Genomic DNA, 11,387 nt, shown 5'->3' with positions numbered 1-11,387 from the left:
CCATACATCTTCAAGAAATAAAAATACTTTTTAATTTTTTCCAAAAACTAATTATAATAGAGCTCAAATAGGGGCTTAATAAGGAGGCTGCCATCCGAAACACTATAGACAGAGTCATCGTGACAATCAATTTGCCAAATTTGCGTTATAAATTGAGGCCATTAGTTCCCTTCATGGAGAGCAGATTATCAACCTTTCATTCTTACAATGTCCAAGTGAAAAATTAATAAATTAATTCTTTTCTATTCTCGTTAATTACCTCGCTTCAAATTAAAATTAAGTTTATCAAAATTGACTATATTAATTTTGAATGTCAACACAAGCAATTTGTAACGATTGAAATCTAAACAGAACAATTCTGATGTTTTTATTTAATCTTAAAATAGGTAAATCCTAAATCACATAAATCTAAGTCAACTATCTTCAATTTTATCCTTGATTTAACGACTTTAACGTGTTTTTGTTCATCCCTAATCCAAGCATGACCAGTATAGAGTACGTGTTCCATTGGACCGAGCAGGGCAACGTGCGAATTCTAACTGTTCAATTGCAAATTTGCAAAAGAATCACGAGCAAAAACTTTGCAAAATACAAGAGTAACCAACCATTAGTTCACCGCCACGTGTACAATGAATTATAAGGGGTGTTTGGTACACCACGTTCCTTTTTTTCCTCCCCCACAGCTGCCTCGAAAAAGTGCGTCACTTTGGTCCGCTCCTTTTTGCACAAAATAACCAACCAGAATTTCCTCTCTCCGTGGAAAATAAACACAGAGTCGAAAACCCACAAAAAGTTGTAGACGAAAATGGCATCATTTGCAGAGGCACCGCCTGGAAACTCAAAGGCAGGAGAGAAAATTTTCAAGACCAAGTGTGCCCAGTGCCACACTGTTGAAAAAGGCGCCGGCCACAAACAAGGTATATGTGCATAATTTCGTTGTTGGTTGTATCTGATCTGTCCCTGAATTTATTGGAACAAGGATTCGTTTGTTTTTCTGTTGATAAATCTGATCTGTTGTACTGTGTTCTATTTATTTGTTGATTCAAGTCTGAAAAATCAATTTTTTTCTTCATTCATATGATTTTCTTTTGATTTTATGAACAATAAATTTTGGGCTTTTAATATACAGTTCTAATTCTTAGATAGTTGAGATCCGAAGCTGGAACTGTGAGGATCTTTCTATTTTCTTCAGCTATTGGATTTTGAATTATTGACTAAGATACGGTATTATGTTGTATTTTTTTCTTTGTTACTTTAGGATATATTGGGTCGGGAAGAAGAACAGTAAGAATATTGCTTGATGTTTTAATGTGTCTGAAGATTGTTAATTCTCATACAAATAGGCGTCTATAAGCAAACCAAAATCATGAGGGGCAATTGAAAATAATTGCATTGGTGTTTTGTAGAGCAGAAAATCGGTAGCTGTTTAAATTTAATATTAGACTGAAAATATGTAGTCAAATGAGATTTTGATGGATTTTGAAAGATTATAAATTCATATGAATTTCTTGGATTTGAGCAAATTTCCACAAAATTCATAAGAATCTCATAAAAAATGTCAATTTCAAAAAAATTTGTTATAAGTATTTTTACGTTGAAATCTATCCAAATATTTTAAATTCCCTTTATTAATAAAATTCTTATAAATCCATGAGTTATTGAGGACTCCTCAATTTCATTAGAATTCATTAAAATTCAAGTTGGGGACACCTAGATTTTAGTGAAAAATCTATTAAAATCTCAATTGGGGACACCTGAATTTAGAAGGATTTTTTAAAGTCCATCAAAATCTTAGTTGAGGACACCCCCGAAATGAAATTCTGAAAGGGTATTACTACCTTTTTCAAAAAGGTCGCGACTTCTATCTTATTAGCTAGTTGGGTGAGGCAACTAGCTTACAAGGCAATGAGAAATAGAGTATCCATCAGTTCATGGTCGTTACCTCCGTTTTTTCTACTTATGAATAAATCATCTGATGCACTTTCTCCACTTGATTGTTAAGTAGGACTTACTATGATTCCATTCAGTAATTTAGACTACCTTTGGTAATATGAGCTGCATAGTTTATGATATGTGAAAAGGGAGGGGAGATCTAGAGCAAGGGAAAAAATAAGGAAAAAGAAGAAGAATAAAGGTTAGAGTGGGTATGGGCGTACAATTTATTTGAGAAGTTCCCGAAATTATGTTCAATTGGATGGTATTGAGGAACAACTATGGCATATGCGGTATACCATCTGCTAATGGGTTTGTGACTTTTAGGTACCGGACGTTAAGGTTTTGTTGTGAATAGAGTATTTCATTGAAATCTAGTAGAATTTCGTCGTTCTTCTTAGAATTTGAATGACCCTTTTGTGTGGATGCATTCCCTTTATTGTCTGAAATGAAGGAGAAAAGGATAAAAATGTGCACCTGGTTAATTCCTTTGATATTGATGGATGTGTGTGTCTATATGTATGATTTTTTTAAATATCATTCCTGGAGTCCCATAGGTTTGAACATATTGAATTTGACCCATTTTCTCATTGAACAAAAGGGTGCAAAGTCAATTGGATTGATTTTTCAATCAAAAGTACAATACAAAATCATTGCTATTCCATTATTAGGACAAGACTACCTCTTTTGCTAGACTCATTGTCCATGCCACTTCATCAAAGTTTGGTTATTATCCTAACTTTTCCAGAAAAAAACCTCAGTTGGAAACCAAAAAAATGGAAAAGTACAAGATGGAAGAGAGGAAAAAATCTTTCTGCTGTCTCTGGTTATGTACCATTGTTTCCTTGCTGAAAGAAGACTACCATAAAATTGAGCAGAAAGAAATCAAAGTCAGTCTGCTTGTTGATCAATATAAGTGTAATAATCGTCTTGCTTTCAAATGCTTCAACACTCTCCCTCTCTTGTTATCACGTTATTTTCCTTGTCCAGCAGCTCTACTTTCAATAGCTTCGAACATGTTCTCCGTATTTACCCATAGATGTAGCAAATAGTTGATGGATGGTATAAACGAAATACTTTTCCTACTGTATCGAAGAAAATGGAATATTTTTCCTACTTGGAGATTTTGTTTCTGCTGTTTATGTAATCTGATGAAGTGCCAATGCCTTCAGGTCCCAATTTGAATGGTCTCTTTGGAAGGCAATCTGGAACAACGCCTGGTTATTCCTACTCTGCTGCTAACAAAAACATGGCTGTTATTTGGGAGGAAAAGACACTGTATGATTACTTGCTGAACCCCAAGAAGGTACAACACTGTTTAGACCATATTTAAAGTTCACGTCTTTTGTCAATAAAATTTGTGATGACTGTGTTAGGGGTTCTAATTTTTTGCTTTCCCTTACATAGTTATGTTTATGTTAAGACAGTAATTTAATCTATGCCAAGTTAAGTACAATTTGCACCACATGGATTATCTAGGTGATGAAGCTACAATTTAAATCCTCCTTTCTTTATGGATGAATAATTTGAATAACATGGGATACTCTATTAACTTCTCAATATTGTTCACTCAATTAATTTGATAAATTATGAAGATAATGATATGTCTGTTTCAGAGCTAGACCTCTGAAGAAATGGTTTTGAGGTCAGTGTCCTACAAAGTAAACAAGATACTTACTAAAAAGAAAAGAAGAGAAATTTGGGTTTCAAACAAGGTGGGATAATTTATGAGAAATACCAAACCTATTTGCTCAAGTATTGAGTTAAGAGGAGGTCAACTTGTATTCAGACTATGAAACCTTTGCACTGCTCCCTTGTGAACATTATATAAAGATGTATTTCGACCCGTCTCAAAACTAGCATATAGTCAGTGGCAAGACAAGGCTATGAGTATCTCCTGATGCCTCCAATCCTTAAGCTTAAAGAGTTGAAGACTAAGTTTCAATAATAAATGTCCCCTTTCACACACAGATTAAGATTTAAGATGAGATGGTTCAAGACAAAGGTGTCAAGATCAAGTCTCACTGTCACTCACTTTTGGAAATTGTGCGTGCTTGAGGCCTTTGATAAAATAAGATGAATTTGGCTTGCATGAAATGGGCTATCTTAATCTTTTCCATGAGGTGGTTTGATATAACCTTTTTAATCAAGAAAAAGGAAAATAGTTCTCTCACATCTAGTGGAATGAGAATGTCTTCATTAGCTATATTTGGAAATCTTTGCTTTCATATTTTGCGTATTTGCTAGTTTCTTGTGTTGGACTAATGTTGGATCGTGTGCATTTCTTTTTATGCAGTATATACCAGGAACAAAGATGGTTTTCCCAGGACTGAAGAAACCACAAGATCGTGCTGACCTCATTGCTTATCTGAAAGAGTCTACATCTCAATGAATGTCTAGTATTCTGTGCACGTCACCATTTTGCAGTTGAGAAGCGTAATATGCTTTATTCGGGGAAGACAAAAATAGTTCTTTTTTGCAATAAATAGATCATTGAATGGTCTACTGTGCTCCACATTTCCTGGAGTCATTATTGTAGTCATTGCCTCTTTAGAGAGGTGTTGCCCTTGTCAAACTGAAATTCGAATTAAACTTGAGTACATCCTGTAACAGCATGAATAGATTGGCTTCAATGATTGAGGACTATTTGATGTTGTTAAAGCTTATATGTTAGGTTAATATTTTCATTGTTCGTGCCCGTGTTTATCAAAACATATTCTTTGCACAATCAGGGCTGCCCATGGGTCCCCTACACGGGAGCCCAATCATGCAAATCGATGTGGCCCCACCACATTTTAACATCCCTAGTTGTAATCACGGAGTTGCTGAGCAGTCACTCCCATAATCCGTTCTCTTCGGAGTATTTCGTTCATTGAAGGTTGAAAAAAGAGTAATGTTATTTAGTTCCATTGGAATTGCAATCTCAATTTAAATAATACTAATGTGACATTAAATTATAGGTTAAATTAAATAATTCATTTAATATCATTTTTCATTTAGTCTTATAATCTAGCGTCACCTACGCTGAGGATCCAACTCTACTGGGGCTACATAGCATTACTCTTGAAAAAATAATTTTTTAGGCATAATATGATATATGCTTTCCTATTATGCACCCCACATACTGCGAGTGCATTTTGAGTTTTCAAATATCTCGCTCTTGAGCACACTAAAATATTTATTCAGACGGAGTAATTCTTGTTGGAAAAAAGTTCATGTAATTTGGCTACAATTTTATTTTCTGAATATCAAAGGTATCAAAACTCTTAAGGCCCGTTTGATTTTTGTTTCAATTTTAAGTTCATTTTCAATTTTCTATTTTAAAAATTTGTTTTAGGATTGTTAAAAATGTGTTTAGTTTGTTGTTTTGAAAAACTATTTCTCAAAACAAAAAATTAGAAAACATGCTTGTGAATTTTAAATTTTTATTCAATTAAGAGCTTGAACTATTTTTTTTTTTTTTTAGAATTTTATTTTTCTATTTATAATTCTATTTTTTATTTTTTAGCTTTGAAATTTTATTTATTAAAATATTATTTTGTTATTTTTCTAAAGTTTTAATTTTTAAAATCTATATTTAAATAAGATTTTATTTTAACACTTATTTACCTGTTTTGATATAATTTTATTTAAACGTTTGATTTTCATGTCTTTTGAATTTTTACTAAAAACACTTAAAATGTCAAAAATGCGTTTTAAGTTTTCTATTATAAATTTAACCTTATTTTTTAAAATACATTTTTAGAAATACTAGATCAAATACTGAAAAATAGTTCGAAAACAGCAATCCAAAGGTATCATTAACTTTTGGTACAAGTAAATCCATTTTTCATGATACTAAAAACAAATCTCTCATCAACGCAACAGCTGCATCACACGATCAGTTCTAATTCCTAAATATTAATTTAAGACCTGGACATCGAAACGATAATTTTAAACATGGATTTGGTTCAGCAAATCCGATCTTATTGCTCAAGGTTTTGACACTGATGGACGAAGAATCCCTGGAATCTGCAGCAAATAATAATCAAAATAGAATGATTTCAGAACGTCTACATGAAAAAGTGAAACCAAAATTGAGGGAGAAAGAAAGCAAATCTTTTTAATCCTAACAGTTTGTTTTTCAACATAACTGACAGAACACTGACCTCAACGCCATGAGGGCCTATTCGATTCCTATGTATAAAATTAAGCACCAATGTAGCAAATTCCTCAGGCACGTCCTCCTGTTATATTCAAGAATTCAATACATATATCTTTTCTAAATTCTATCGAGTGTGCTACACATCCAGGGTAAAAAAAGGCTTAAAAACAGGGGTGACACGTGTCGCCCGGCGATTGGATAGTTTGAAAAATTAAAACAAAAAACACCCAACCAATTGCCGCCACCTCAATCTATCTTCTCCTTCCTTGTTTTTAACCCTGGCTAACTGACTTTATACAAATTCTATTCAATAAGAAGAAAGAACAATGGTCATGAAGATAACTGGATCGTACCTGTATGGCGTGGCCTGTATGTCGGACGACTACCATTTGAAACTTCCCTTGCATTTGACCTATTGTGAGAGTTCTGAGACAATAAAAAAGAAATTCGACCAATTCATTTATTTGGATACAAGTAAAACATATTTCAAATTTCATATATATGCAGCAAATAACTATGCCCCTTCAAAAATATACTGGAAAGGGGATACACTAGTCACCGGCAAGATAACAAATTCCAAACTTCAATTAGAAAAATATACAGAAGCTTTATCACAAGCAATCATAATTAGAAAAAATATACTTATCAGCATATGGTTCTTGGACCAAGTAATTTTTCCTAATTATTTTGTTTTATGGAATCATATATGACATAAATATGATGCTAAATATTTATCACTTGAAAATCAAATTACGAATCTCATGCACATGGAATTTTGTCGAAGAAAAAAACATCCTTTATCCTGGTGAAGTTTAATAGTTAGCATTTGCATACATGGAGATACAGGAAGTTAATTATTACTGCAGTCTTGAATCTTTATGGATACGCAATTTAATTCTTCCAATACATTGAGATGTGACTTAATTATAGGCCATCAAAAGCCCCACAGGAAAATATTTAGCAGTCATTTCTACATTAAAAAACTGTTGTCAGGCTACCACATACAGGCCAACAAAAGCAAATTTTAAGTAATATATGACCATTAAAGAAGCATCCATAATTTATTTTCCAACAGTAATCACAAGAACAGGATAAAATTTTGTAAAAATGAGTTTGTGAACAAAAAACCTGTCCAGTCTATCTGTCCCAGCTAAAAGCAATATTTTTGGTACGGGAGATGACAAGAATTTTTCTGAAAGGCCTTCATACCTGAAACAACATCAGCCAAATTCAGATACATAATTTTCTAGAAAAAAGTACTTACAAAATTTTAATGCACAGAAAACTTAATAGTTCCAATACCACACGGCTATTGATATGAAACTACTCCAGAAACAAGATTGCAACTATGAAAAATAGTTTAGCAAGAAGTTTAACCTCGAATGCATTAGTCTCCTGAACAATTTATAGGAAAAACAAGAGACCACAGACAATGCTATGCACACAGCTGCTAGGTAAAGCAAAGGGTTTCTGATATCCAGTGAAGATTTCTCATATAGAACTTACAGCTATAATTTTCTGGAAAGCCATTTCTTAAAATAGATTAGTTAAAAAGGGAAAACAATGAAGCTATATCGGTAAAATAGTACTGTTCCTAGTCAGCATTATTGGACAAAACACAATAACTTGTTAGCAATGGCCCTGGAATTACAGTATTTGATTATTTGGAATCGAGTCAATTAATTTCACATTACAAATTCCATGATGTGACTTTATTCCACAAATTTTGTGACCCATATCGAAACTAGACACAAATCAAATCCCTGCCCACAAATGATCTATGTGCCGGTTGTAGAATTGGGAAGAGGAATACCAAAAAAAATGCAGGCAGAAATTATTTGAGTAGACAAGGCAGGTTGTAATGTGGCGACGGCTATAAGAAAGCAAAATAGTGTGAAAAAATTCTCTCATAGGACCATGTCAACCCTATAATAAATAATAGGGATGCAGCAGGATTAGTAAATTGGACAAATTCATAGATTGGAGCCCAGAGAAGGATACTAATAATAGGCCTGGCTCACTAGACTGACAGTTGTTAATTTTCCTGCTCCTTCCCTGGTGCCTTAAAGAGACAGTTCTTCTTCTTTTTCTCCACCTCCCCCCAGAATTTGGTTTTCTAGTTTTTCTTTTCTTTTCAGGACAAAAGATCTGGGATAGAAAGAGTGAAGATAGTTCATCCAAGATAGTGATTTATGGTGCCAAGTGGAGAGATTTAGTTTAGCTACTACGTAAAAAATAAAAAAGGACAAAAAATGTAAGATATGTGACATATCGTATCTCTACAGCCGATGATACAATTTATAAGTACGAAAGGCAAAAATACAGTAATGCACAGCTAAACATTTGATCAGATGTAGAAGGCAAATGTAGATCAACAACTATGACCAGTTGCATGAATTAACACATTAGCTAGTAGAAAGAATAACTCATCCCAGCCTCTCCAATATTGTTCCGTTTCTTCCAGTTTAGCTCGGTGGGTGTAACTGCAGCATCAAAGTCCTTGAAGTGATTAACTGTGTGACAAAAGCACAAAACAAACCAAAATCTACAAAAGCACAACCCATACAATAAGCATACTCACCATTTTTTCGCCTCATCATATTTTAATGTGCTGGGAATTGAGAGGCGAGCAGATTCAATATTTCTCAAAGAGCCTCCTTTGACACTCCATTCGATCTATAAAAACATACATTTCTAAAATCATTACACCATAACTATCACTTTTAACAAAACTAATCTGCACTTGATACGAGAAAGCAATGACGGTATATTAAAGGAGAAGCATTCAACAACTCCCATTCTTCTTGGTAGCTACTTCTGACGTAGATACCTCATACCGGATTCCATATTTTAGTATCAGCAATGTTGCTTTTAATCTAATTGACTCCATTGTGTCAACCAATCTGTAGTTGTCATTCAAGGAAGCGTCTACCACTTACTGTTTGATAAATGTCAAGGGTTTAAACAGATGCACATCTTGATAACCAAAACAAAAGATATTAATTTGTGAAACTAATATTAGTATCAACCTATAATGTTACAATGATTAACTAACAATTGGAAGAGCACCTTATAGGTGCAAGGAAAAAATATTCTTATATAGACATGGTATATGGCAACCGAAGGAGGATATGATGGCACGATACAGATTGGAGAATGGAGAATCGGATTTAAAATTATAAAATGTTAATAAAATACTATTGAAATTATGCTTTGGGTTATTAGATAATTAATAAAGATGATAACATATAGATTTCTACATAGCATTCTTAAAATTTAACAGATAGAAAAAACACCACTCCCATAGAATCAGTTACCGCTTTCTCAATGGATGAAAAATGCTGCATTCGGTTTGATAGAATCTTTTGCATATGAACCAATGACGCCATTGCAGTCCCCTGCAATTCAGGTAATTATCAGTAAAGATTTAATTAGAGTTTGACAGTTACAGTTTCATTTTAACTTAATCTAATCATTGATAAAGAATAGATCGACAGTTGACGTAATTCTGAAACTTTTATGTATTAATACAAACCTCAACAACATCTACGACAATTAGGCCAGCCAAGCTAGGAAGTGCCTTCTTTGCAGCAACATGAACAGCAACTGAGCCACCCATGCTGCATGAAAATTACAGAACTAAACCTCTAAGAAATTTATGGTTAAGAATAGAATAACAAATTAAAGTACGTTGAAGATGCTTTTCTAAGGAACTTCCTTTTGATATATTATGATAAGCATGAAAATAATTGTCTTTTGACAAGTATATGAATAGAATAATGATGCAGGCACTATTAACCAGGATTAAAGATTGATATGTCAATATTTCATGGGCGTCATCAAAGATCCAAGTAATTTCCATGTATTAATAATACAACAATAGAATGGAAACTAAGATAAAAATATAGGGTATTCGATTTAAATCCTGCCTAAAAAGAAACAGACAAGCTAACTTTGAAATTATTTCAATTTTTTATTTATTTTTTATTTTTTAAATTTAGTCCAAAGTAGTAAGACTATATAAAGCATCATTGCTCTTGAATATCTGAACTTTTATGTCCTCAACTCAACTGAATGTAACCAAATCTACTAAAAGGCCTCCACATCTAACTCATAGGAATCCTCCTTTTTGTTATATATAAAATAATCTTTTTCCCTTGATAAATCTTAGCAGGTGATTGGACAATATAATCTTGAAAGAATACTAAAAGGATAGAAGCCAAAAGTAAAGGGCACAACCTGTGGCCAACAAGTACAATTGCTGGAGGAGAATCTCCATACATTTTCTTCAGAACAGCAAGTACATCATTGCACAGAGTCTGCAATAATTGTAAACAATTTCAACACTTGCAGAGGACTGTATAATGATAAGTATGCAGAAATAACTCTACAAGCCAAGAAGTGAAGTAGATGAACTTAGCAAATAATCATCTTCATTTTGATTTGTCTTTAAGTATATACCTCAATTGATAGATCTAATTCATCCTCTGTGGATGACATTCCATGCCCCCTCAAATCCATGGCTACAACCCGAACTTTCTCCTTCATTTTACTTGCTGATAATGCAAATGAAAGCCTGAGGGAAATGATCAAACAATATGTAACTTAGGTCGTTCAAAAATTGGAAATATATCCTTATTGCAACTATAAGAAATCATTCAGATAAAAAAAAAATTACAAAAGTCGTGATTCTTGCGAAATCTATTAATTATGTAGATTACTTTTCGAGAGCTTTGAGTCATAGGCAGCTCATCAAATCAATTGCAAGGGTATTCAAAGACCAAATTTATGAGTTATAACAGTCCAGTTCAACAAGATTAATAATTTACTCAAAATAAATATAGGACAGGGGAGGCATAGAAGAATGTTATAGTTAAGATGTCTGGTGAAGAGACAACTCAAAGGTTCTAATTAATAATGATAAAAAGCTAGATGCTTGGCTACGTCATTTTCTCAAGAATTTAGAGCTCAGTGAAGGCAAATTCATGTCATCACATCAGAAAGGATAAAATTTTATGCAGCAAACGGTTCAATTTTTGTGCGTGTAGAGCAATAAAACTTTCACATTGAGCAGGCTCCTTGAGAGGTCATACTGCAAAGATAAACGAAGTGCACAAAAATACATGATAAAGCTTTCATGTTTCTCAAAGGATAAATTCTCTCGAGAGTATCCATCGTTTGACATTAAATCAACATAAAAAGACAGAAAATGGAAAATGAAAACAGAAATAGTAAGATTATTGTGACGGGCAAAATTAAGTAATATTGCACAGTTGCACATTCATGTTTCTAATTTGATGAAATATATGGC

General features: G+C 33.2%; 2 protein-coding genes across 2 annotated transcripts in view; one reads left to right on the top strand and one right to left on the bottom strand.

Annotated features, from left to right (window-relative positions):
• The first annotated feature begins 657 nt into the window (after positions 1–657).
• On the top strand, positions 658–4,598 carry LOC111402023 (cytochrome c). The gene is made up of 3 exons (XM_023030052.1): positions 658–917; positions 3,105–3,238; positions 4,229–4,598. The coding sequence occupies exons 1-3, from the start codon at positions 806–808 to the stop codon at positions 4,322–4,324; spliced, it is 342 nt and encodes a 113-aa protein (XP_022885820.1). The 5' UTR covers positions 658–805; the 3' UTR covers positions 4,325–4,598.
• Positions 4,599–5,686: 1,088 nt separating this feature from the next.
• The window catches only part of LOC111402022 (protein phosphatase methylesterase 1), a 9,139-nt gene continuing 3,438 nt past the window's right edge, over positions 5,687–11,387 (bottom strand). Inside the window, exons 4-13 of the mRNA XM_023030051.1 lie at positions 10,538–10,652; positions 10,316–10,395; positions 9,612–9,696; positions 9,394–9,474; positions 8,658–8,752; positions 8,509–8,559; positions 7,205–7,285; positions 6,430–6,502; positions 6,081–6,158; positions 5,687–5,943 (exon numbers count right to left, since the gene is read on the bottom strand). Of these exons, the coding sequence (XP_022885819.1) occupies positions 5,905–5,943; positions 6,081–6,158; positions 6,430–6,502; positions 7,205–7,285; positions 8,509–8,559; positions 8,658–8,752; positions 9,394–9,474; positions 9,612–9,696; positions 10,316–10,395; positions 10,538–10,652 (778 nt within the window). The 3' untranslated portion in view covers positions 5,687–5,904. The remainder of the gene's footprint in view (positions 5,944–6,080; positions 6,159–6,429; positions 6,503–7,204; positions 7,286–8,508; positions 8,560–8,657; positions 8,753–9,393; positions 9,475–9,611; positions 9,697–10,315; positions 10,396–10,537; positions 10,653–11,387) is intronic.

Source organism: Olea europaea, chromosome 10 (genome assembly GCF_002742605.1).
Source record: "Olea europaea var. sylvestris chromosome 10, O_europaea_v1, whole genome shotgun sequence".
NCBI classification, from domain to species: domain Eukaryota; kingdom Viridiplantae; phylum Streptophyta; class Magnoliopsida; order Lamiales; family Oleaceae; genus Olea; species Olea europaea.
This window is presented reverse-complemented; position numbering and strand designations above follow the sequence as displayed.